The sequence below is a fragment of the Carettochelys insculpta genome, chromosome 28 (genome assembly GCF_033958435.1).
Source record: "Carettochelys insculpta isolate YL-2023 chromosome 28, ASM3395843v1, whole genome shotgun sequence".
Lineage (NCBI taxonomy): Eukaryota > Metazoa > Chordata > Testudines > Carettochelyidae > Carettochelys > Carettochelys insculpta.
Genome location: NC_134164.1, coordinates 7,804,295 through 7,831,354, shown reverse-complemented (window position 1 = coordinate 7,831,354; position 27,060 = coordinate 7,804,295). Strand labels below are relative to the sequence as shown.

General features: G+C 56.7%; 1 protein-coding gene across 1 annotated transcript; it reads right to left on the bottom strand.

The window, feature by feature from the left end:
- Window positions 1-418: 418 nt before the first annotated feature.
- RUNDC3A (RUN domain containing 3A) lies at window positions 419-27,060 on the bottom strand. The gene is made up of 11 exons (XM_074979018.1): window positions 26,954-27,060; window positions 18,964-19,079; window positions 18,288-18,421; window positions 16,737-16,822; window positions 15,636-15,725; window positions 7,964-8,044; window positions 5,590-5,755; window positions 4,794-4,951; window positions 3,769-3,897; window positions 1,673-1,776; window positions 419-979 (listed from the first exon to the last, which is right to left on the bottom strand). The coding sequence occupies exons 1-11, from the start codon at window positions 27,058-27,060 to the stop codon at window positions 837-839; spliced, it is 1,314 nt and encodes a 437-aa protein (XP_074835119.1). The 3' UTR covers window positions 419-836.

Below are 27,060 nucleotides of genomic sequence, written 5' to 3'. Positions count from 1 at the left end.
AGCTGGTGAGGGAGGCGGGGGGTAGCAGTTGGGTCACCCAAAATCAGAGCAGGGAGCGGTTTGGGAGTTTCCCCTTGGCCAGCCAGATGGGCAGCGTGTCCGGCCAGGGGCAGGAGGGCGCAAGGGCCCCAGGCTGCGGGACAAGGGCTGAGGGCGGCAGAGGAGAGGCCATGACCACTCCCCCTTTGCCCACAGCTCCCGTACCCAGCCCTTAAGCTGGAGTCCGGGTGTACAATGTCCTGCTGGGAGGAACTCAGCTGGGTCTGCAGCAGCGATGAAACTGGTGCGGTGGGAGGCTAGCCGGGCATACCCCACGGGGCAGCCGTGGCCTTCCGCTGGTGCCCCACCACCCGCCTCTTCACTCTTTCCAGCCAAGAGAGAGCCCCAAATGCGGGGCTGCTGCCTCCCCCCGCCGCGCCCACTTGTCAGTCTCAGCCACATACAGGATCCTGCTCCCACCCGTCCTGTGCAGGACGGCAGTTCAGCAGCTGCCCGGTGCCACCCCAGAGGTGGCTGCCTTTCTGCAGTCATGGGCAGTGACCCTCCGTACGCAGCGCATTTTGCAAAGCCCGCCTGGATCCTGCCGGCTCCGTCCAAGTTTTGGCTATTCTGTACAGGGTGAAGCGGCCCGTGTTAGGAGCGGGGCCCACGTCTGTAAGGATGCAGCGAGTCAGCCAGGGTGGGGCTGGCAGTCCCAGCCCTTCAGGGGGGTCGGTGAGGTCCGTTTGCCTGCAGCACTGGTCCCGTTGGTTGGAGGGGGTGTCAGTTCCTTGTTTCTCCTCTTGGCTGTGTGGTGGGACGCAGCAATCCCGGGAGAAGTGGCACTGCGCAGCATCTCAGCTGGGGCTGTGGGCAGGGCTGGCTTCGTTACTGTCGCTCACCAGGTATTCGTTAGATTTCAGGCTGGCCAGGGATTTGCAGCTTGGGAGGGAGGCCAGGGAGCCGCAGAGTCCCAGCATGGACGGGGTGGGGTCCTTCCCTGGAATGCAGAGGGGAATGGAGAGAGGGCAGGAGATCAGGCCATTCTCAGGGGAGACTGGATAACAGCTAAGTGAGTCGCCCAAGGCCCTGCTGGAAGTCAGTAGCAGAGGCAGGACCAGCACTCGTGAGCCCCAGTTCCCAGTCTCCTGCTCTCAATCCCTCTGAAAGCCAGGGAGAGCTCCAACAACCCCTGATTCCTAGTTCCCCCCAGCTATAACTGCAACATCTGCACTGCCCCACGCCAGGCACCTTCCTACGCTGCCAGACTCCTGGAGTCCAAGACCAAAGGGGCTGCTGTGATCCCCTGGTCTGAGCTGCCAGAGATGACCCCAAGGAATCCTGAGAGCAGATCTTACAGCGCAACGCCCAGTCTGGATATAAATACGGCCGGGAGCGGAGAATCCAGCAGCTCGCTCAGGGAGTTGTTCCAATGTTTAATTCCCCCAACCGTGGGCCTGGGTTCCTGTCTAAATTTCTCCAGCTCCCTTGCGGCTGATCCCCGCAGCATGCAGGCTGGGGTTGGCGTCACAGGCGGGGAGCCAGGATGCCTGGGTCTGATTTCCAGGCTCACCTCCAAATTCCCAGGTAACCTCTCCCATGCCTCCAACCACAACTAATCAGTAACTCTCGCCTCCCTGCCCTCCCACGGGGGGCTAGCCTCTCCCCACCGCGCCCTGGGCAGGGGGCTTACCCGACGGCCCCCAGGGCTCTCCTTGCTTGCCCTCCCCCAGCCTCTGGGAATCCGAGCTCAGGCTGATCTCCGCCGACAGCTGATCCGCGCTCATGAAGCTGTGCCTGCGAGAGACAGCGCCCTGTTACTCCCCACCCGAGCAGCAGCCCCGGTCACCTGCACAGCCCCCTCTGCTGCTGGCCACCACTCCAGAGGGCCCTTCTGTTCTCAGCAGGCACTGCGAATTCTGCCAGAGCAGCCCTGTGCACTGGGGGAGTTGGAGCTGCATGGGTGAGGTGCCACTGGGTTCCCACGGCACGTGGCGGGGTTTGGGAGCTGGCCAGGGACCCAGACCTCAGCCCTGAGCCAGACAAGCACGTGCCCACCTGGAAGCCGGGGTGTAATTTCTTTGGTTGCAGTGGGGCGGCTTGCAGGTGGAAATCACCTTAGATTAGCTGGGCCCTGTTAATTAGCAGTAGCAGAAGCTTTTAGGTGCAGCCACCCAACCCTGCTGGAGAGGCAAGGCCCATGTACAACACGCAGCTTGGGGGGGTAAGCACGGCCCCAGGCCTGGAAGGGAGACCTCTTACCAGGTTCACCCCACATCCCTCCATCTGTCTAGGCTCCTCCCTGCCTGTCTGACTGTCCATCTAGGTTCCTCCTGCCCTGCCTGACTGTCCGTCTGTCCATCTAGGTTCCTCCCTCCCTCCCTGCCTGACTGTCCATCCATCTAGGCTCCTCCTCCCTGTCTGATCATCTCTCCATCTGTCCACCAAGACTCCTCTCCCTCTAACCACCTAGACTCCAACCCTTCTCCCTCTGACCCACAGCCCTAACGGGTTCATTAATCACTGGAACAACTGCGCAGGGACATGGTGGAGTCTTCATTGCTGGAAGGCGCTGAATCGAGCCTGGAAATCTTCCTAAAACTCAGCTCCGGCTCAACCCCCAGATATGGGCTTGGGGATGGCTCCCAGGGCATGGCTGTCATGTCCAGCAGCTCAGCCGCAGTGGTTCCCTCTGGCCTAAGGCAGGGAGGCTCTCGGGGGGTTTGGCAGGCCCCAGGCCCCTGGGCCTGCATCTGGGGATAAAGACACCACCCTCCCCTGCCCCCAAGTTACTCTCCAAGCTGGGATGGGTGTCGGAAGAAACCAGCCAGGCCCCTCGTTTGGGATGACCCCTCTACCCTCTGCTGGCAGGAGATGGGGTTACCGGCTCTGGGGTCCCCCTTCCTCCCCCACCATCCAATGGGTTTTATGCACCCTACAGGGCCTGGAGTCAGATAAAACCCGAACCGGCCTGAACGGTCCCGTGGAGAGGAGATCAGATCCACCTGCTGGGGCTGGGTTGAGAGAAAGTCTGACACCCCATTGCCCGCTGCTCTGCATGCTGAGCCATTTCCCACTCCACGGCATGGCCAGTTACACACCCACCCACCCAGCACAGTCAGACACACACACACACACACACACACACAAAATACATGTTCAGCTACACAGCCACCCAACCACAATGCATGGTCCGCTACACACACAGAATGCACGGCCAGCTACGAGCTCATGCACGCACGCACGCACACACACATGCATTAGCGCATACATACATAGGTGCGTGCGCGCACACACGCATGAACACATACATACATAGGCACACACACGCATGAACATATACATACATAGGCGCGCGTGCTCACACACACACACACACACACACACACACTGCCTGGTCCCCCCCATACACAATGCCTAATATCGACACCCCCATGCAATGCACATCTGGCCATCTCCTGCCTCCCTGCCTGCACCCGCTGCGTGGTCAGCAATACCTCCTCCCCCACCCCCCATTAGATGGCCAGCCATTCACCCCTCACCATACTGCCTGGCCGGCCGGCCTCCCCCACTCTGCACCACTGGACCCTGTCTGGGACAGTGCGAGGGACTTTGCCACCTGGTGCTTTTCCCAGGCCCGGTTGCTGGGAGCAGCCCAGGCTGCTGGGAACCCTGGCACAAGGCTCAGAGCAGCCTCTGCACAGGGGAGGTTCGTACCGCCCCGCCCCTGCCCCCCTGAGTGTCTCCTCCTGCTGCTCTGCATGGCCCCCCAGGCCCCCGGCGTCTCACCTCCTGTACAGCTTGGAGTCCGACCCACTCTCGTTCCCATTCAGGGTCCCCAGCGATGGCCACTGGTTCACCAGCGGCGTGGCCATCTCCTTGGCGAGCTGGGGGTTCTCGCCGGGGATCAGGCCCGTCCTGCAGTAGTAGGGGGCCTGTGAGGTGCAGCGGGACGGGGCCAGGAACATGGCCCAGCCTGACTCCCCACCCAGTGGGGCAGCGGCCACACCACCTGGGCTGGAGGGCGCATGGGGACGCTGGGGCAGCCCTCAGGCTGCAGGGGGGGGAGAAGCCGGGGGGTGGGCAGGGGACAGAGCCCCCCCCCCTGTGGGGGGCAGGTGGATCGGGGGGGGCAGCTCCCCCTGGTGGGGCAAGAGAAGCTGGGGGAAGGGCAGCAGGGAGGAGCAGACAGGCCGTGGGGCAGGGGAGCTGAGGGGGAGGGGACAGGGCATGGGATGGGGTGGGGGAGCTGTAGGGGAGGAGACACCTTGTGGGGCTGGGAGAGCTGTGGGGGAGGGGACACAGCGTGGGGCCGGGGGAGAGGATGGGATCCAGCGTGGAGCAGGGGGAGGGGAGGTAAGGGGAGAGGACCCAGTGTGGGGCACAGGGAGGGGAGGGCACCTGGCTTGGGGCAGGGGGAGGGGAGGAGAACTGGCGTGGGGCAGAGGGAGGGGAGGGGAGGGGACCCAGCGTGGGACAGGGGGAGAGGATGGGACCCGGCGTGGAGCAGGGGGAGGGGAGGGCACCCAGGGTGGGGCAGAGAGAGGGGAGGGGACCCAACTTGGGGCAGGGGGAGGGGAGGAGAACTGGCGTGGGGCAGGGGGAGGGGAGGGGAGAGGAGGGGACCCGGCGTGGAGCAGGGGGAGGGGAGGGCACCTAGGGTGGGGCAGAGAGAGGGGAGGAGAACTGGCGTGGGGCTGGGAGAGCTGTGGGGGAGGGGACCCGGCGTGGGGCAGGGGGAGGGGAGGGGACCCGGCGTGGGGCAGGGGGAGAGGAGGGGACCCGGCGTGGGGCAGGGGCTCTGACGGACTCACAGCTGCTCCTGCAGTTCCAGGATGACGCCCTCCAGCTCCCTCTTCTCCAGCTGGTTCTGCACCTTCACCTCCTCCAGCCGCACCTGCAGGCGCTTGTTCTCCACCTCCAGGTCCTTCAGCTGGGATTCCCGGAGCCTCACCAGCTCCTCCAGGTACCCCTGGGGCACACACAGGGATCAGGCCTGGCCGTGGGGACCCCACAGGGCAGGGCAGGGCAGGGCTGGGTACGGTGAGCGGTGCCCAGGCCAGTGCTGTGGCGGTATCTGGTGGCAGCGTGTCCCGGGTGCATGCCAGGACCAGCGCCGGGGACGTGGCCGCACTCGTGGTGCAGCAGCCCCTGTCCCAGGCAGCAGGGCAGAGGCCAGGCCCCTGGGCAGTGTTCACCGCATGGGGCTGAGGCCTCCCTTCCCACCGGGGAGGAGCAGGGCCTGGGATGGCCATGCTGCTGGTCCTCAGGGCTGCTGTGCGGGGGGTCAGGGGCTGCAGAGGGGCTGTTCAGCCTCCGAGGGGCCCAGAAAGCACCAGGCTGCTCCTGGCGGCCAGTCGGGCCCTGGCAGGAGTTGCCAGGCACAAGGGGGTGAGACGGAGGCTGAGGGAGGTTGCAGAGTCTCCTTCAGCAGAGTTTTTCCAGCACAGGTGGAACAAACCCCTGGCAAGGACGGTCTGGGGTCACTTGGCCCTGCCTCAGCAGAGGGGGCTGGCCTGGATGACCCCACTCCTCAGGGCACTGCCCACAGGCAAACTGGAAGCTGGGACCTCGGCGGGTTACACTCGCCCCTCCCTGGCGCCCGGGTACCTTCTGCGCATACACAATGCGGAACTTCTGCTCCATCTTGCGCCACTTGTTGTACCAGCTGTCCTCGTCGGTCACCAGCAGCTGGTAGGGGTGCTCGGGCGAGCTCTCCTCGCTGGTGCTGGTGTCCATGCTCCTCCGCTCCTCCTCGTCACTCAGGTAGTCGTAGCTGCCCAGGGACGCGGGGGATTAGAGGGAGAAGACAAGCTCCTGGCCTGCTCCGCTTGGGGGGCCAGGGTGGGGGGCTGGGAACCCCAATGGATGGACATCTTTGGGGGTGGGGTGCACACACAAATGCATATGCAAAAGAGACAGAACACGTCACGGTCGAGTGGCAGGGCCCAAAGAGAAGCTAAAGAACAGGACACTCCCGAGAGCTAATCGGAGCTTTTCCCTGTGGCCCGCTGGGCGTTGGAGCCAAACCTCCGGGCTGCTGGGTTCTCTCCCAGGTTCGCCCCCTCTGGGCAGTTTAGCGCCGTAAATGGAATCCCTGCTACTGGGTCTGCCCCAGGGGGCCCTCTAACTGTCTCCATCTGTGGGCAGAATAAATTTTGTTATGTGCCCCGAAACAGGCGTGGATGTGCACCACCCATAAAAACACATGTTGCCGGCTGTGGGCGCTCTGCTACTCAGCTGGGCGGCACCTGAATCTCTCTGGGCGGTCGCCCACGCGCTCAGCTTACAGGGATGTCTCCTTCCTGCAGGGGACAGAGTGAGCTCCCTTCAGCGTGCGGCGCAGGCAGCTGTTCAGAGCATCGTGGCCTTCTGCCCAGCATGCTTGGCGTGTTGTCTGAATGGCTGGTTTTGCCCCATTGTCCCTGGTGCTATTTACTTGCCACCTGCAGCTTCCCTGGGCTGAGGGATAGCTCAGTGGTTTGAGCATTAGCCTGCTACGCTCTGGGTTGTGAGTCCACTCCTGGAGGTGGTGATTTAGGGCCCTGGAGTGAGTAGGTTACATAAATAAGCTGCTAGGGATGGTGCTTGGTCCTGGTGTAGGGGAGTGGACTCGATAGCCTCTGCAGGTCCCTTCCATCTCTAGAAGATAGGTACATTGCTGGCCTCTTGTGAGAAAAGTCTCCATAGACTTGCCAAATCCTGTTTTTCAGCCTGGCCCTGCAAACAGCCCCTCCAACCTATCTCAGGCCCGGTGTGCTCAGAGCTGTGCGCAGTATAGGGGCAATGATGTCACATTAGCGCCCTCCACCAAGAGACTTTTGCCTCCCCACCTAGTGCCAAAGGACCAGCCGTGGCTGCGGGGCCCTGTGAGAGGCGCGGGACAAACACAGAGTATGTCCCTGTCTCAAAGAGCTGAGGGGCTGTCCCAGAACTGCGCTCTGCTCTCTGGCACCCCCCGTGCTCCCTTGGCATCACCGTTTCCCATGATTCCCCAGGCCGCTGAATACCAGCGGTCGCTCGTGTCTCCTGAACGCCCCAGCTCTCACTGTCCAGCTGGAGATGGGCGGGTCTCTCCTCCTCTGGGCCCTTGGGGCTGTTTCTCTGCACCGCCTCTCGGTCTGCAGCTCTCGCTGCCAGGCTTTTCAGCTCCTCTCCTAGGCCTTGGGTGGATGGATCTGACAGCAGCAGTAACAGGCACAGCGCCTTCTCCTGGCCCCTCGTGGTGCTGTGTGCAGGGAACCGGACTGTGTTACCCAGAATCCTTCTTGCCAAGCCCAGTAGGGGGGTCTGAAATCCATGCCGGGGGGTTCTTTGGTACATGATGCACTTACACAGTTGTATGTCCTCCTGATGGGGGGAGGGTCCGGCCTTGATAACTAGAGGGGTCAAGATGCAGCCTCCCCTCCCTGGGGAGTGAAGCTCAGTGGGAGGGGCACAGAGGCTGTGTTAGGTCAGAGCCAGCTGCAAAATCACCAAGAGTTAATGGAGGTGGACCTGAGCACCTGCAGGAGGGGCAGCATGATGCAGTGCCCAGCCCAACCCTCTGCAACCCCGGTGCCATTTCGAGCTCTACTATGGGCAGGTCACTGCTGGGGCCTCCGTTTCCCCCTCTCCCTGCTTCCCTATGTGACGTAAGCTCCCTGGGCAAGGACTAGGTCTTCTCAGGCAACTGGGCAGCACCAAGCATGTGGGGTCTTGCCCAGCTTTCCCTGGAAGTAGCTGCCCAGGAGAGATTTAGGTGCCACCCAGGCGCCCGTAGCCGGCAGCGTGTATTTCTATTGGTGGTGCACTTCTGCACGTGCCTTCACGCATGTTACAAAATTTATTGCACCCATGGGCTGTAAAACATTAGCGGGAACCCTGGCCCTGACTGGGGTCTGAAGGTGCCACTAACAGGGATCTGAGTGGCACTACAGGCTCTGTGTCCCCCCCCATACAGACGGTGGATGGCTCATGAGGTGGATGACACAGGAGCTGTTACCTCTGTGTAAACTTCAGGTATGGGGTGTAGTCGATGACCACCGGGGTTTTCCCATCCATGACTTCCCCTTTCAAGCAGAAGCTGGAAGACACAATGAGAAAGATGGACGAACACGGCCCCAGAGCTGCTGGGGGAAACTTCCCCTGTGGCTCCTACTGTACCCTGTGACAGTAGTCAGGGTTCCGGGACCCAGTATCACCTTCTTCTTCTCTGCCTGCATCAGGGAGGGGGGGTCTGGCCTAACTCTGCCTGCCAGTCACTCAAGCATTCTACCTCTCTGCTGGGGTTCAATGGTTTTCCATCCATTGCTCTAGGCAAGGGTAGACAATGAAACCTTGCATTATGTCACCGACCGACTATCTTCTACACCAAGCCCATAGAAACCCAGAATGCAAAGGGGCTGCAGGAACAGTGGGACAGGTACCCACAATGCATTGCTGACACAGTCCACGCTAGTGAATTTAGTGGGGACACACTGTGTCCACTTTGTGAATGAGTCTGGACATTCACCAGCAACTGTATAAAATCTAGTAACAGAGAGGGAGCCAGGCTAGTCTATACACTATCAAAACAAAAAAGCAGTCAAGTAGCACTTTAAAGACTGACAAAATAATTTATTAGCTGAGCTCCCTGATTTGCTCACCTTGATCATTTTCTTCTGATTTGCCAACTTTGATTACTGGTTTTGGTTCTCTGTGCCTTAAATATTGAGTCTGTTCTGGTCTGGCTGTGGGCTGAAGAAGTGGGTCTGTGTAAAAATCTAGTGGTCTAAAGCTGACTTTAATAAATTCGACTTTATTTCCTAGTGTAGACATGGCCTTAGTTTTCAATGTGAGTACTCTGTCATTAAGTGGCTCCTGTACTCACACCTCACAATGCTTATAAGTTTTGTCAAGTTGCACAGCCTCATGCTCTGTGCTTCTTGGATAACTACCAAGGAAGTGGTGTCTTAGGTGCAGTAAATAGTCTCAGAGAGGTAGCCGTGTTAGTCCGTATCTTCACAAAACACAAAAGCAGTCCCGTAGTGCCTTAAAGAGTAACAATATAATTTATTAGGTGATCAGCTTTCGAGGGACAGACCCACTTCAGATCTGGAGAATCCTGATAACTAGTAACTGAGACAAAGAGAATTTAAAAGAAAGATCGGAAAAAAATGAAATAAAACCGATGAATCAGCTAGATAGGACAGAAGGAAGGAGATTGAGCGGGGAGGAAAAAGTTTCTGCAAACATCTGTTAAGTGGGCTACCTGTGGTTACTGCAAATATCAATGGTGGGGAAATTGCCCTTGTAATGCATAAGGAAATTGATATCTTTCACAGAATCCTAGGGCTGGAAGGGACCTCAGGAGGTCATCTCGTCCAGCCTCCTGCTTCAAGCAGGATCAACTCAAACTAAGTCATCCCAGCCAGGACCTTGTCAAACTGGGACTTAAAAACCTCTAGGGATGAAGAATCCACCACCTCTCTAGGCAACGCATTCCAGTGTGTCACCACCCTCCTGGTGAAGTAGTTTTTCCCAATATCCAACCTACTCCTCTCCTTCTCTAACTTCAGGCCATTGCTCCTTGTTCTGCTATATGGGACTGATACTAAGAACAGTTTCTCTCCATCCTCTTAAGAGCTCCCCTTCAGGAAGTTGAAAGGTGCTATTAAATCACCCCTAAGTCTTCTCTTCTGTAAACTAAACAAGTCTAAATCCCTCAGCCTCTCCTCATAGGTCTTGTGCTCCAGCCCCTTAATCATTTTGTTGCCCTTCGCTGAACCTGCTCCAGCACATCCACATCCATTTTATGCTGGGGGGACACAATAGTTCAGATGTGGCCTCACCAGGGCCGAATACAGCGGAACAACCACTTCTCTAGATCTGCTGGAAATGCTCCTGCTAATGCACCCCGATATGCCATTAGCCTTCTTGGCTACAAGGGCACACTGCTTACTCACACCCAGCCTTTCATCCACCATAACCCCAAGGTCCCTTTCCGCTGTACGGCTGCTTAGCCAGTCGGTCCCCAACCTATAACAATGCTTGGGATTCTTCCATCCCAAGTGCAGGACTCTACACTTCTCCTTGTTGAAGCAAATCAGATTTCTTTTGGCCCAATCTTCCAATTTATCCAGGTCACTGTGGACCCTATCTCTGCCCTCCAACGTATCTACCTCTCCCTTTAGCTTTGTGCCATCCGCAAACTTGCTGAGGGTGCAATCCAGTCCCTCATCCAGGTCATTAATAAAGATGTTGAACAACACCGACCCCAGAGCTGAGCCTTGCGGCATTCCGCTTGAAACCGGCCGCCATCCAGATACTGAACCATTGACAACTACCCATTGGGCCCAGCCGTCAAGCCAGCTTTCTATCCATCTTATAGTTCATGCATCCAATCCATACTTCCTTAACTGGGGGAGGGGGAGAGGAATAGCTCAGTGGTTTGAGCATTGGCCTGCTAAACTGAGGGTTGTAAGCTCAATCCTTGAGGAGGCCATTGAGGGATTGGAGCAAATAGATGTCAAGGATGGTGCCTGATCCTGCCAAGAGGGCAGGGGACTGGACAAGATGACCTCCCGAGGTCCCTTCCAGTTCTGGGAGATGTGCATCTCCAATTATAACTTATGGGCAAGAATGTTGTGGCAGACTGTATCAAAAGCTTTGCCGAAGTCAAAGTATACATTGTCCACAGAGCCTGTTACCTCATCACAGAAGCTAATCAGTCATCACAGAAGCTAATCTTTGAGTCCAAGCTGATAAGCATCAAATTTGAGAATAAATTCTAGTTCTGATGCCTCCCTTTGTAATCTGGTGTTAAAGTCTCTTCATTTTAGAATGCACCCATTAAACGCTGGATGCTATGACCTGCAAAGCTGAAACGCTCACTCACAGGTTTATGTGTTCAGATTCCGAACATCTGATTTGTGTCCATTCTTTTTCTGGAGAAGTGATTGTCTGGTTTGTCCAATATACATGGCAGAGGGGCATTGCTGGCATGTGATGGCATATATCACATTATTAATTTCCCCACCTTTGATATTCACAGTGGCCTGCTGTAGAGGACCAGGCAGGAACGTTGATGGAGAGGCGAGCTCTTAGCTACTGCAGTCCCAGCTTCACCCAGCAGCCATAGGGATGGCTCAGGAGTGCTGGGAGGTCCTTGCAGTAGCACATTCCCTAGCAGGGCATGCAATAAGAGACAGTCTGGCTGTGAGGACACTAGTCCATAGCAGGAAGCCAGGCAGGAGTGGGGCTGGAAACCCATCCAGTCATTTCCCGGAAGGAGGTCAAGGGAACATAGGTTGTTTTTGCCACATGAAAAAATCCAGGAGACTTCTCCAAAAAGCTCTTGCAACCCCATCCTTTGGAGCGTGGCTGGGCTGTGGGCCCTTGTGTCGGGGATGGTCCTGTGCCACTTTGGTGAAAATCCAGCCAGATGGGCCTGGTGAGAAGCCCTCTGGCGAAGAGCAGTTTGCACATGAAGTGCAGAGGCTGATTCAATGTGAGCAGCTAAATTCCTCCAAGACTCCAGCCACTCCAAGAATGTTCCAGCTGGAGGTCTGGCAGGGCCGTGGGACTTTCCTGAAATGGCAGTTCTGGTTCTGGTCCAGGCCGGTTGTGGCCGGAGAGAGAACCCAGGAGTGGAAGGTGGAGTGGGGGGCAAAGGCTGGGAGCCAGAGGAGGCAGACTTGGAACCAGTGGGGCAGAAATGGGGAGGTGGGGACTGGAGAAACCTGGAGGGAGCAAATAAGCTATGGCGACAAACATGCACACGGCAGACAAGGAACTGGGGGAGGAAACTAGGAATGGCTGGGTTAGGAGTGGGGAGAGGCTGGGGTGGGGTGAGAAACCTGGAGGCCTTGCTAGGCAGGAAGACTGGGATGGAAAGCCTGAGGCGCACAGACAGGCTGGCTAGGTGAGGCAGATGGGACAGAGATAAGAAGCTGGGGTGGGGAACAGGGACATGCTGGAGCAGATGGGTTCGTGCTTGGAGGAAGGACAGGCAGGAGAATTGGTACCCAGTAGAATACACTGTCCCCCAGGGTCTGGGACCAAACCCAGGTCCCTGAGTCCCACTGTTGCTCCGTGAAACCCACTGGGAAGTGTTATCTCCTCTCACAATAGCACAGAGCTACACAGAGGATGACAACCTACTACTGCTGTCAGCGACTCTGGTAACTCAAACTGCAAAGATCTGTGGTGGATCTAGAAGTTCCCAATGGCTGATGACCTGTTGGGGCGTCAGATCCGCCTGCCCCACTGTTTCCCAGGCACTCCCAGGCTCCCTCCTCTGGCTCCCAAGTGCCAGTGTCTGTCCCCCACTACTGGGTTCTCCCTTCCCCCACCCCAGGAGCGCTGTTATTAAAGTTACAAAGCTGAGCACTCAAGCACAAGGAACTGCCCCTATGAAATTGGTCTGCGCAAGCTTCGTCCCCCTTGCTTGGGTGTGCAAATTATGATTTGATCTATAATTGCATGAGCCTGCCATCTAGGGCACACAACCTGTTCAGAGCTTGTAGCCAAGGCAGCTGTGGTGTGTAGGGGCCCTGCAGTTGCAGCAGTTGGAAGGCGGCAGCGAAGAAGGCAGATGATTGCAGCAAGGGAAAAGACCATCTCCTGCTTAAAGGCAATTGCATGTTGCTCTGGAGAATTAGGTTGGGTCTTGCCTCTGCCCGGTGCACTGAGAGTTACTTAAACCCAGATTTTTGGTAATTATGGGGGGCTTATTACTGGCGGGGGCCAGACTCTGTACCACGGGGCTTGATTTGCGGGAGCTGTGATTTGAACACATAATGTGCTGTCTCATGCTGAATGCCCTGAAAAACACCCAGCGTGGGTGTCTGAAAGCGGCACCCAAAATGGTTGGAAAAAGCTGTGTGAGTCAGTTCCTCATCCGCCAGTTGGGGTAACAACGCCCTGCATCCCAAGAGGGTGTTGTGAGGGTGACACCAGTCAAGCGCTCGGATGCATTAGTGGCAAAACACCCAGGAAGGAATGAATAATCCTGTCTCTGGAGCACGGTCAGAACAGAGCCGTCACTCACTGACTGGCAAAGAGAAAACAATAGAGCTGAAGGATGCTCACAAAGTAGCACTAGCCTGTGAACCGATTTGGGCAGGGGTCCTGTGGGAAAATAAGCATGAGATCCCATTGTTAAACACTGTACCAGAGCATGCACCCGCACAGAAGGGTGAACTAAGGACAAACAGGCAGTCGCCACGCTGCCGTGTCTTCACTTTCACTGGTTGGACTTTGCCACCTTAATCGTGTTCTTTTAACATAGGCTTTGGGCTGATTGTTTTGGGTAATTCTAATGAAGTCTCTTGTTCTTGGGTTGTAGAAATTTAATCTTTAGTGATTCTTTACTCCTGACAAAGGAAACCCTTTGGGCTAGGACAGGGGGTGCAAAGTGGAGCTGGGCTCCCTTGGGGGGCATGAAATTTCATGGGGGGGGTGCCACATGGTCAGCTGCTGGGTCTCAGGCACATCCATCTCATAACATCTCATAACATAACATCTCATAACAATATTGAAGTATGTCACTGTTTTTCCATCGGCGTATTCACATTTATAGACCGATTCACAATGGGTTTACATTCTACAGACTTAGTTTCTTAGCCCTGCTGAAATGGAGTTTTTAAATATGAACATAACTGAAAGCTCCATCAGTTTGGGTGCCGTTCGACAGGTTGTGAGGGGAACCTGCTAACTGCATGGGGGAAAGGTGGGGCTTGGCATAAAAAGTTCGTTCATGCCATGGCTAGGAGCCATGAGTGCTCGGATTGCTGTGAGAAATGTACCTTGGTCCCCTGTCTCTCCCCCAGGGATCTCTAAGGTGCTCAGCAATATTCTAGGGATGGATGCTTAAATACCTCTGAGATTTTGACTCACAAATGGCTGTACTGAGCCAGATCAATGGCCCATCTAGCCCAGTGTCTTGTCTTCTAACAGTGGCTGGGGCTAGATCCTTGAATGGACCAGGCAATTGAGCCTCTTGTGCAAGCCCAGCTTCTGGCAGTAGGAGGGGTAGGGACACCCAGAACATGGGGTTGTGACCCCACCATCCTGGCTAATGAGCTCACAAAGATTAGGCCATTGATGACTGTCCCTTTTTTGACCCTAGTTATACTTTTGGATTTTTTGACAGTCCTCTGTGCTGCTCTCCAAGTCTCTGCTCTGCGCAGTAGGACTCATATGGCACCGGTGTTGAATAAACTGATCTTAGTCTGAGTTTTGATCTGCTTAGACTTCCAGCTGCTTCTCATGAGAAGAAGAGCTGTTCTCACTTTCCTGATCCTCGCTCTGACATCAGCACTGGTGCCCCCCTCTTTATCAACGCTGCTGCAAAGACCTCAGCTTCTTCCAGCGCCCTGCCACCGAGCATGACTGGCTCTGTGCTACTGACGTTGATCTGTACAGAGCAGGAACTTGGAGAACAGCAAAGATGACTTTTGAAAAAATCCAGATGTTTATCAGTAACAGCCCCGTCAACTCTTCTGGATCCACCGGCCACACACCACCAACAACCAAGACCTGTAGCAACTGACTCACCAACTTCCTGCTGAAGAAGAAATCAGGAAGAGAAGCTGGTGATGGATTGGACAGACCCTCAGAAAAGCAACCACCAATGCCACAAGGAAAGCCTTACTCTGGAACCAACCCAGAAGGAAAAAGGAAAAGAGGACACCCAAGAAACGCTGGGTGTAGAGACCTGAAGGCAGACACTAAAAGACGGGATATACCTGGTCAGAACTGGAAAAGATCACCCAGGACAGGCAATGCTGGTGAATGGACATCCATGGTCTATGCTCCACAATGTAGGAATGGAAGAGGCTTACTACTACCTGGGAGTTGTAGTGGATGAGAAGCTGGACATGAGTTAGGTTGCATCAAGAGGAGCGTTACCAGTAGATCCAAAGAAGTGATTGTTCCTCTTTATTCGGCTTTGGTGAGGCCGTATCTGGCGTATTGTGTCCAGTTCTGGGTCCCCAGTTATAGGAAGGATGTGGATACACTGGAGAAGGTCCAGCAGAGGGTGACCAAAATAATTAGGGGCTGGAGCATATGACTTATGAAGAAAGCTTGAGGGAATTGGGACTATTTGGTCTGCAGAAGAGAAGACTGAGGGGGGACTTGATAACAGCCATCAATTTACTGAAGGGAGGCTGCAAATAGGCTGGAGAGAGGCTGTTCACAGTGGTCACGGATGGCAGAACACAGAACAATGGTCTCGGGTTGCGGTTGGAAAGGTCCAGGTTGAACATGAGGAAAAACTTTTTCACTAGGGGGATGGTGAAGCACTGGAATGGTCGACCCAGGGAAGCAGTGGAGTCTCCATCCCTGGAGGTGTTTAAGTCTCACCTTGACAAAGCCCTGGCAGGGCTGATCTGATGGGTTTGGTCCTGCTTAGAGCAGGGGGCTGGACTCAATGGCTTTTTTAGGTCTCTTCCAGCTCTATGAGTCTACTTCTATCCTTTTGGCCTTGGGTGAGTTCCAGGGTGTGTTGGGTGCAGTAAGTCCTTATGTTTCTTCTACTGTCTGTTGGTTTCATTGGGTGGTGCCTGGGTTTTGGGTTCTGGGAACGGGTAAATAACACTTCCCTCATCACGTTTTCTTCACCACTCCTGGTTTGACAACCCTCTGTCGTTCTCCCCCCCGAGGAGGTGCTGGTCTCCCATTCCTCCTACCTGAAGTCAATGGCGCTGAGGCCAATCAGCATCCCGGTGAGCACAGTGGATTCCTCTCGCAGCATGATAGCCCCGTCATCATAGAACCTCCTGCAGAGAAGGACAGGCACCGTCAGTGCTGTGAGGGGCTGTGCAGCCCCCAGGAACACCACACAGGCTCTCGCCCAGCCTCACCACGCAGACGTGCCTGCCTGGGGATGCGGTCTTGCAAGGTCTCACTGGCACCTGTCCACACACACACACACACACACACACACACACACACTGCCTTGCTGCAGAGACACAGCGAAGCGCTGCAGTATAAAACCCCAGTGATCCCACTCCCATGCCTGTGGCCCTGCGCTGGCTCACAAAATGTACAAGGTGCTGTTCTCCCCATGCCAGGTGCCCAGAGAGTCCCATGCTGCGTGGGCCTGTGAGGCACCAGGTACGGTGCCCACATCTCACCTCAGCGCTGGCATGGACTCGTGCCCTCCCATTCAGGGCGCGAGGGACCGAGCCAGAGAGGGGCAAGGAGGAGCACGGAAACGTGAGCCTGGCATCAGTTTCTCCATCTGTAAAATGGGAATTAAAAATTCTCCCCTCTCCTGCCTTTTTTGAGCCAGTCTGTGAGCTCACTGAGGCAGGGCCTGGCTTTCATTTAGGTCTGTACAGCACCGAGCACAGCATGGTCCTGATCTCCCTGGGTGCCTCTAAGTAATCACTTTCCCCAGCAAACACGAAACATGCTGCCTTGGGGAAAAAAAGACACAGTTCTTCAGCGAGCTGAGTGTGGGACTGCAGGACGTTTCCTAATTCCCCTCCCAAAGGGGACTATTAGCGACTTTAAAAAGCATCCCCGGCACTGAGCCCGCACATAGTGGTCCAAAGGGCAAATTTCAGCCCTCTGCCTCGGAAAGGCAGCAGCAGTACATGGTGGGGATTGGTAGGCGCCATGGGAAGCCCATCCTGCTACAGTGCCTGTGGATGGGGCTGCTGCCAATGCAGCCAGTTGGGCACATTTTGGGTTCTCTTGCTCTCACCTCTCCCCTGGGGCTGTGGCAGAAACGGCCTCGTCACAGCCGCCAGTGGCACAGCACAGGGCTGGGTGCAGAAGCTCACCTGGTGGTTCTGGTGTCCCTCAGGGCAGTGGTGATGTACTCCGACATGCGTTTCTCCATCAGCGCCACCCGGATCCAGGCCCGGCCCTGCAACAGACAAGGCCAAGGTGAGAAGAACTCACCTTGAGTGGCGGCATCCAGCCAGCCAGCCAATCTATCTATTCCCATAGACACCCTCCATCAGCCATCCGGCAGAGGGTGCCCCTCACCCCAGTGTCTGGGCACCAGTGAGCACCTTGTGACTGTCCCCTTTGAATGGAGCAGACGCAAAAACCCTTGTGGGGAAGATGGGTAGAGGTTCTTGAACTGGACTGTGCTGATTGATGCCTTCTGGTCTAGTCACTCTGAGCACGGGCTGCGGTGCAGGAAGCTGCCCCTTTTGGCTAGCGAATTGACCCCCCCCAACTCACGCCCCCCAAGTTGTCATGGGGACAGGGGCTACCCCATTAGATGGTGCCCATTTCCAGGTTGCCCAGGGGCCTTTTGGCCCAGTGTCCCTGCTAGACCCTGTAAGAGGGCCTCTCTGCCCTTCCCACGTCTGCTGCTTTTGCCAGGCCCAGCTTTTTGGCTCAGATCAAGGGTCAGCAACCCCCCACCCCCAGCATGCATGCTAAGAGTGGCACTTCAGCCGATTTTTTAGCTGCACATTGCACGGCTCAGCCCTGACTCTCCTTCCCCCATGCAGAGCCCTGGGGCTGGGGCCAGACCCACATCCATGGGGCAGGGGCTGGAGCTGGAGGCCCCGTTGGTCCCCTGCATTGTGGGGCTGGGACCAGAGCTCCTGCTGGAGCACAGGGTTCGGGGTGGAGCCCCCACCTGCCAGAGCCTTGTGATACCCACAGGAGGGTGGGGCTGGAGCCCCATGGCAGCCTAGTGTCTCAGGGGAGTGGGAGGCTGGGGCTGCCCAAGGCAGAAACCCTGAACCTCCCCTGGTTCAGCAAATTCTCTTGTTCAGGACCTCTCAGGTCCCAACCGCGCCAGACCAGGGAGGTTCAACCCGCTGTGTGGGATTGACTCCTGCTCTATGGCCCAGGAGAAGAAAGGCCCTTTGGACAGCAACAGCTCAGACCCACCCCCCAGCTCTGCCACTTCCTCTTTGGGTGATGCTGAGGGTGTCACTCCATCACTCTGTGCCTCAGTTTCTCCATCTGTAAAATGGGAATTAAAAAATGTCCCCCTCCTGCCTCTTTTGGGCCAGTCTGTGAGCTCACTGAGGCAGGGCCTGCCTTTCATTTAGGTCTGTACAGCACCGAGCACAGCACGGTCCTGATCTCCCTGGGTGCCTCTAAGTAATCACTTTCCCCAGCAAACACCCAACATGCTGCCTTGGGGAAAAAAAGACACAGTTCTTCGGCGAGCTGAGTGTGGGACTGCAGGACATTTCCTAATTCCTCACCCAAAGGGGACTATTAGCGACTTTAAAAAGCATCCCCGGTACTGAGCCTGCACATAGTGGTCCAAAGGGCAAATTTCAGCCCTCTGCCTCGGAAAGGTCGCTGATCTCCGGCTTAGATGGAGGGGGGGAAAAGCAGCAGGTGGGGGGCAGCCTGACCTTTGCCCTAGACGTGCTGATGTTCTCCATGTTCTCGATGCTGCTAACGCAGTTGTTGGGGACCTTACTGCAGGCCAGGCGGATATAATCCCAGAAGCCGCGCTGCCCATCGGAGCTGAACCAGCTGACAGGGCCTGGGGCAGAGAGAAGGGGAAGGCTGAGCTGAGGTGGGGAGAGGGCCCCACAGTTCATGGGGCCAGCCTGCCTTGAGCATTGGCTAATGCTGGAGGCCCCAGATAGCCTCATAACACAGGCATGTATACAACATACACAAGTTTTCAGCAGGGGCATGTTCGTGCATGGATCCGTGCACACACCCACACGCACACACCCACACAAAGGTGCACCCCCACAATTATGTGCAAACACACACACAGTTACTAAGCTTACCCACATGTGTGTACGCACACCTGGGTGCGTACAATTGCACAAACAGGCATCCACCCTGTGCTCCACAGTTGCACACACGCCCAATGCAACAGATGTTCGCAAACGCTCCCGCACGGAAGCGCACGTGTGCAAACTCGTGCTTGTGGCGTGTTCACAAGCCCTTTTCCCACAGCAAAAGGGCGTAAATGTGCACCCATGCACAGACATGCACGTGCGTCCGATCGCTCCGCAGAGAGCCCAGCCGATCGATGTGGCGTGGGCTCGTGCCCGGCCCGAGCAGCGTTACCTTTGAAGCGGTGACTCAGGATCTGCTCTAGGATGGCAGCGAAATTAATGAACTCCTCTGACGAGTCGTCAATGGGCTCTGTGGTGTATTTCTCCAGCAGGGTCTTCACAGAAAATCTACTGGGCAGGAAGAAAGAAATCGCTGAGGGGTATGCGGGGAGGGCAGACAATTTCCCACTGGGGGCAGGGAGCAATTCTGGAAGGTGCTATGGAGAAGCAGCCCTGAAACACATGCTTAATGGCTCCCGGAAAACTGCCCCGGGACTCAGGAGATTTGGGGCCTATTCCTGCCTTGCCGCTGACCTTGGGTGGATTTGTGGGACCTCTGGTCAATCCCTGGTTCGGCCTAGGGCTGCTGGGTCAGCGTAGGCAAGTGGAGCCCTGTGCCTTAGTTTCCCCAGTTGTGAAATGCTGCCAACCTTCTCTGTGAAACTCTCTTCATCTGTTGTAGGAACTCGGGGCTACTATGGTTCCCCCGCTGTCTCCTCTTTGTATTGTCTGCTTAGCCTGGAAATGCTCTAAGGGTAAATCTCTCTCTCACCGCAGGTACGTGCAGCATGACAGAGCCCTGCAGAACATGGAGTCACATCTCCATCTGGCAGCACCTGCTCTGGGATGCCGTCCTCACACCCCTTCCTCGTTGCATGCCCGTCATTGCCATGGGGGAGGTTAGGCAAGTGGCACCCTGTGCCTCAGTTTCCCCAGTTGTGAAAAGCTGCTGATCTTCCACCGTGCACAGAGCTGTCCGGTCCATAGGATAAGGTAGAGTGGCTGTCCCATACCCTGTGCTTTTGGGGTCCCCGGGGCAGCCGCCCCAGCTGTCCTATGGCCTGGAGGGGGCATTGGATTGGCAGAAGCAGCTGCAGGGAGTTGCCTCCCCTTGGCCTCTGCCCCTACCTCCACTCACAACCCAGCGCGAGCAGCAGCCTGCTTTGCTCCTCCATTGCCCTCCCAGCCTGCTGGGCCACACTTCCTCCCTGGCACTGGGAGGAGAGAATGGAGCTCAGTGGATGGGAGGCTTGTGGTGGAATGCTGAGTGGGGGGAGGGGAGATGACCCCCCACTGCAGCTCTTGTCTGCACCCTGCTCTAGGTAATCCCCAGCCAAGCTGGTGAGGGAGGGGACCAGGCTGGGAGCAGAGCAGGGAATGTGGTGCAGGGAGAGAAGGGAATTGCCCAGGGCCCTGCACAGTGTCACTGGGAGGGGGTTGCCCCAGCCCTTCCCCCTTCCCCTCAGGTCAGCCCTGGCATTGCAGCTCCCTGCACATGGACAGAGGTAGCAGGGAGGACAGAGATGGTCAGCCCATGCCTGATCCCAGCTCAGGGTCCCTCCGGAAAGAGCTTCACAGTCACTAACGAATTTGCCCTCCAGCTACAGAGGGTCAGTATCAATGGGGCTATTTAACAGAGGGGGAAACTGAGGCCCAAAGGGGGACGTCTGTGGGGGTGAAGAAGGGAAGCAGGCAGGACTGCACCCCCCTCGTTGTCCCTAGTCATGGCCCAGGCTAGGACCAAGGAGTCCTGCATCTAAGTCATTGGCTTTCCACTCCCATAGGTGATTATTATGGCTGAGCCCGTTCACCCCCTCCTGAGGGGCCCCTGCAAGCGGAGGCCGGTGGTCCCCAGTGTGGCTCTGCAGGAGGCACACGCTCTCCTTCCCCTCCACGCCGTTCGCCTGTTCTCGCCACAGCCAAGGCATCTGCTGTTGGCAGCTCTTCAGACACCGATGCAGCCAGCTCCCCTCAGGCCTCTCAGTCCCTGTGTGTCAGCCCCAACTCAAGCCTGAGTCCCGGGCAGGAACAAGGCAGGCAGCAGCTCTGCCTGGTTTCAGACAGTCGCTGACATTGCAAACCTCCAAAGGGCTTTTGCTAGATGACTGTCAACGAAGCCTGACACTGCAGGGGAGAGACGACTGTTTGGGGCACAGACAGCCAGGGCGGGAGGAGCAGAGCAGAGCCTTGGAAAGTGGGGTCCTACAACTGCACAAACAGGCATCCAAAAGGGGTACAGTTATGTGCTCAAGAGCTGCCCACACACGCAATGCAACGGGTGTTTGCAAGCACTGACTTCAGCCCTGGCTTTAGAACGGAGCCTGTTCGAGGGCAGTGGTTCCCGACCTTTTCACTAATGTAGCTGCCCCAACTGTCCCCCCAAAACCTTTTGCAGACTTGCAATCACCTCCCAAGCCATTCATGGACCCCCAATCGCCCCTTCCAAACTGTTCTCAGACTTGCAATCACCCCCCCGCAAAGCATTTGTGGACCCCCATCAAAGCCAATTCTAGCCACAACATACACTTCATGACATGAAAAGGAAGCCACAATACTGTATAGATTATTGGGCAGCCGTAAATAACATTATTGGAAGGTATTTCATTTAAAAATAATAATGGCTTGTAATTTTGCAATTTATTTAAAACTGATTTCCTATGATCATTTTTATTCATCTTCTTTTTTTTCCCAGACCCCCTGCAATACCCTCACAGACCCCCAGGTTGGGAACCTCTGCTGGAGTGAAAAGAGCCAGGGACTAGAAGTCAAAAGATTTAGATTCTGTTTCCTGCTCTGGTGAAATAGGCTTTGGAGGGAAGAATAGTCGACTTGACCAGTGTTCCCTGTAAGCTGAGTACTTGAGCAGCTACCCAGGAGAAATTCTGGTGCCCCCAGCTGATTAGCATAGCCAGCAGCGTGTGCTTTCCTGGGTGGTGCACATCTGCACATGCCTCGGTGCACATAACAAAATTTCTTACCCACGTGCATGGCAAAAATTAGCAGGAACATTGGACGGGGCTCAGAATTCCTGGGTTCTTTGCTCTGCTCTGCCGCTGTACGAACCTGGGCAAGCTTCTGCCTCAGTTTCCCCACTTGTAGCTGGGGGGGCGATAAAAGCAACCCACCTGCTGCTGCACTTGGGAGGCTTATTCCCTGCTCTAGACTCCCCAGCTGAACTGTGCTGTCTAAGGGCTGTACATGGGGTTGTATTGCTGTTTTCATTTTAGCTCCTGTCTGGCTGTTGCGACTTTTACCCACCTTATTAAGCCACTGGCCTAGCTGACATCCTGTAGCGGAGAAGTCCAAAGGCTTCTTATGCAACACGTGAAACTAGACCATTTTACCTACAGGCAGGTTGTAGATTGTGACTTAGCCCCCCAGCCTAGCCCCCCTCACTCACACTGTTTCCTGGAGAATGTAAATATTTCGAGGCACCCAGGTAGATCAGGACTGTGCTGTGCTAGGTGCTGTACAGGCCTAAAATGAGAGCCCATCCCTGCCTCAATGAACTCAGAGACTGGCCCAAAGAAGGCGGAAGAGGGGAGGAAAATTTTTAATTCTCATTTTACAGATGGAGAAACTGAGGCCCAGAGTGACACTCTCAGCATCACCCAAAGAGGTAGTGGCAGAGCTGGGACCTCAACTCAGCTCTTCTTAGCCCAGCCCACTGGACCTGTCCTTTGCCAAGCCTCAGGGTGCCTAATGCCACCCTGATCTCATACTGGGGGTGGGCTCCCCACCTCCACACAAGGCCTCTCGGTAGGTCCCTAAGACCTTCCTTCCATCTCCCCCCTGCACGCTCCCGACTGAGGACTCCTGGCTGCCTTTCACCAGAGCTAGAGCACATCAGGGGTTGGGGGTGGGAAGATGCTAACATGATTGGACAATGGTGCTTTTCATCTCGGCCTGCTCTGCTGGAGGCAGCCGCTTGCCTTGTTGAATCAGGGCCTCCTTAGTGACCCCAGCCCCCAAGGGAGCCCACGCCTGAGCTGATCAGCGTAACTTCTCTGCTGCTCTTGGAGGAGGAGGGAGGCAGGGGAATGGTGCTCGCCCTTAGAGAATGAAACTGACATTAGTAAAAGCAACAAAATAATCTGCCAAGGAGCTGGATACAACATTAAGTGGCTGGCAGCGTTATACAGCAATGACACACCAGGCCTGGAGAGGAGGCCAGCCGGCTACTCCCTTCTAGGGAACAGAGTGGGCCCTACTGGTGCCAGTGGGGAACAGGGGTCAGCTGCTGGATCTACTGATTTCGACTCTCATCCCCAGAGCACATCAGCAGGTGCTTTCTAGCATGCATGTTGCCTGGCTGAAGTCAATGGAACCGGATTAGAGGGAAGTGTTTTGCTGGATCTCATCAGCACAACCGCTGCAAAAGAGAAGTGGGTCTGACTCATCACTAAGAGTCCTTTGCCTGCTAAACGAGCTGTGGTCAGAGGAAACCTGCTTGCCATCGTCGATGCAGGCTTTGAAAAGGCCTCGGACAAGAGCCCTCTCAACATTAAGCGAGAGGCAAGTTATTGTTGTTGCTCACACACAGGCAAAGAGGCTGAAGGCACAATGGGAATAAGGGACCAATATGCACCCGGGGCAAACAGTGGCAGCATGCGGGTCCGGGGATCACTCCTGTGGGGGCTGAACTCAAACACATCAGAGTGATTCATGCTTCCCCACCTCCCAGGAGCTGTACTGAACACACAAAGGGCTTCACTTGGAATCCCAGGGCACGGGCCGGGGCACGCAGTAAAGAGACAACCTGTTCCCTGGCCTGAGGGGTTTTACAGACACCAGGCGGGAGTGACTTGACCAATGTTGCACAACTAGCAGTAGCGGAGCTGGGGATAGAAGCAGCCTTCCCTGTAAGCTGAGCACTTTGGAGGCCACCCAGGAGAGATTCAGGTGCTGCCCAGCTGATGAGCAGAGCACTCACAGAGGGCAGCATCCATTTCTATTGGTGGTGCACATCCGCACATGCCATGGGGCATGTAAAATTTATTCTACCCATGGATGGAAAAATATTAGAGGGAACCCTGGATAGAAGCCAGTTCTTCTGGCTCCCAGCAGGCCAGTATCCTGCCCACTGGTGTTACTATTGCATCCTTTGTAAGTGGTCCTGGGTTTTTCTTCACTGAACTACATTATGTTTGGCTGGTAGGTCTCTGTGCTGCTCAGCAGAGTAGCACCCTCAGTAGTGGTCCAAGCAGGTTTCAGACACAGCTTCTTTAGCACCCCAGAGTAAGAACCCACCCAAGCCACATGGCTTACAGGAGCCAGATGGGTACTCTAATGCTCTTTTAAATGTGCTGTCAGTTAACTTGGTGCCAGACTGACAGCACAAGGAACCTCCTTCCTCTATGTACCTGAGTGGGGTACGGCTTAAGTAGGCTTCCACCACCCCCACCCATGTGACAACCAAAGGAGCCCCACTTTCAGCCCATGGCCCACACTGGGGTCCATTAAAAGCCAGGGCAGAGGTGGCACCTTGGCCATAGTCCCCTGCTCAGTTAGACAGATACTCCCCTCTCCTATTGAGCAGCTCTCAGGTGATAACTTCAGACAAATTCTACCACCTGTTTGCAAGGAAGGAACTACCTGCAAAATCCATCCAACTGCAGGGATCAGCCCTTGGTGGCCTCTAACCCTGCTGCCTCCTATAGCAGCTGGACCCAAAGTGCTGAGTTCTTTAGCCCTGGGAGACAGGAAGCGTCTCGCATCCTAATTTTGCAGATGCGGAAACTGAGGCATGGAAAAATCACAGTCCCCCAGCAAAGCCGTGCCAAGCACCCACTGTGATGTGCAAGCCAGTAGAGATTGGTGCACGCCTTAGGCCAGACATTACTCAGGTCGGCAGCTGTGCCACTCACACTATTAACAATGAGCAAGTGCCCTGTCACAGGCAGGTGCCAGTCAGGTGCGAAGCCCCGCTAGAACGTGTGGTGGGCTTGGCAGGGACGGAGCGAGAAATATGGTGCTGTGTATTGTGTGTTTGAGGCCTGGGCCCGGGGGGGATTTACCAATGGGGGGAGAGGATGACCCAGGAGGAAGGAGGAGGAAAGCAGCTGGCAGGAGGAATGGAGATAGGGGGAGCTCGCTGTTGGGTGCCCCCACCCCAATGCCTGGCTCGGGTGAGGCTGGGACCCCGGCAGGCCAGGTGTGGGCTCCGGGAAGTGATGTCACAGCAGGCCTGGCTCAAGCGTGTGGGGGAGGGGAGGGGGTTGCCATAGCAACACCCTTTCTGGAGCAAGGGCTCTGGGCTGAGCCCTGGCCTGTGGGGGGCAGTGCCCCCCATCAGCTGCTTGGGGTGCATGGGGTACTGCCCAGGGCCCTTGCTTTGCCAGCTCTTCCCTGGGCACCAGTAAAACGCCTTTGTGGGCAAGAGTGGGGATGGGGCTTGTTAATGGGCCGCACCCCAGGGCTCTGCTGTGCCCCCCACAACCCCTGCTGGGCTTTGGGCTGGCCTCTGTGCCCCCCCAAGCTGGTCTCTGGGCTAGGATGTGGCCTGTAAGGGGCCCCAGCCGGGTCTCAGGGCGACTTGACCCACCTCTGGTGTGACCTTGGGCACATCACTTAGCCTCTCACTGCCTCAGTGCCCTATCTGTCCTGGCAGGAGAACAGCACTGGCCAGTGAAGCTTGTGAGGGCCTCAGCTACTTCAGTGCGGAGTGCTGGGTGAGCACCCAACCCAGCAGAGCCCTTCCCTGACGACAGTGACAGCTGCCCACACAGACTCTTGGGGTGGTGGTTCTGCTCCTGAAAACAGCAGACAAGCCCAGCTACCGGCAGCTTGGTGTGCAGGGGTGGGGGAAGGAGGGAGGCTGCATAGAAGCTCACAAAACCATCCCTCATGGAAACACGTATACACAAAGTAAGCGCCTGAGCTGGGGAGGCCCTGGTGGCTCCAAAGCTGGTCCTACCCCCCCTGCAAAAAGTGCAGGGGTCCCACCCGGGACCAGCCCCTCCCCAGCATCATGTCAAGCCCCACAACTCACTGCAGGCCCAGACCCAGAGCTGGAGACCAGGGGAGCCCCATTTGGGGTCCTTCCCCACCCCTGCCTGGAAGTGCCACTGAGGGTCTGACCACCCTCACTGCCTCAGCCAGAGCCGGGCAGGATCAGAGGCAGCCTTCATCTATGGTGCCTGCATTCGTTCGGCTCTCCAGGCCTGACCGGCTGCTGACCCTGAGCCCCAGCTGCTGACCTCCCCAGGGGCTGGTGGGGATGATGATGGATGAGGATGAAGGTCTTTGGGGTCACCCAGCTCAATGCCTTGGGCAGGAGGCACCTTCGGGAGGCTCTCGAGGAGGTGATTCTACCCTCCCCTTGCCAGGCCACATCCTAGCCCAGAGCCCAGCTTGGGGGGCACAGAGGCCAGCCCAAAGTCCAGCATGGGTCGTGGGGGGCAGCGGCAGAGCCTTGGGGGGCAGTCCATTAACAGGTCCCATCCCCCCTCTTGCTCATGCGGATGTTTAACTGGTGCCCAGGGAAGAGCTGGCAGAGCAAGGGCCCCAGGCAGTGCCCCATGCACCCCAAGCAGCTGGTGGGGGGCACTACCCCCCACAGGCCAGGGCTCAACCCAGAGCCCTTGCTCCAGAAAGGGTGTTGCTATGGCAACCCCCTCCCCTCCCCCACATGCTTGAGCCAGGCCTGCTGTGACGTCACTTTCCGGAGCCCACACCTGGCCTGCTGGGGTCCCAGCCTCACCCGAGCCAGGCATTGGGGTGGGGGCACCCAACAGCGAGCCCCCCCCCATCTCCATTCCTCCTGCCAGCTGCTCTCCTCCTCCTTCCTCCTGGGTCATCCTTCCCCCCCATTGGTAAATCCCCCCCCAGGGCCCAGGCCTCAAACACACAATACACAGCACGGCCCTGCCTGTTAGCACCCCCCACCTGCAACCCTACCACTGATGCTTGCTGGAGTTGCACAGCCCTGCCCCCACAGGGCCAGATCCCAGCCACCCCCACTTCCAGCCAGCCCTCTGCACCCTCCTCACCCTCCAGTCAGTTACCCAGGGGCACTGCACCCCCAGCTCTCCCCCAGCTGCACCCCCCGCCCGGATGCTTATGGGGTGACACAGCCCTGCCCCCACAGGGCCCGATCCCCTTTCAGACGGTCCTCTGCACCCTCCTCAGCCCCCTCCCCCGCATCCCCAGGGCGCATATCTGGGGCGATGCCACCCCACCCCTGTCCCATCTACCCCCGAGCTCCACCCCGCCGCCCCCACCTGCAGACCGTGATGAGATTCTTCCTCTCCACTGCGATGTTCCTGGACGAGGCTTTCTTGGCGGAGAGCCCCAGAGCCATGGCAGACTGGACACAGCTCGCTTCCAT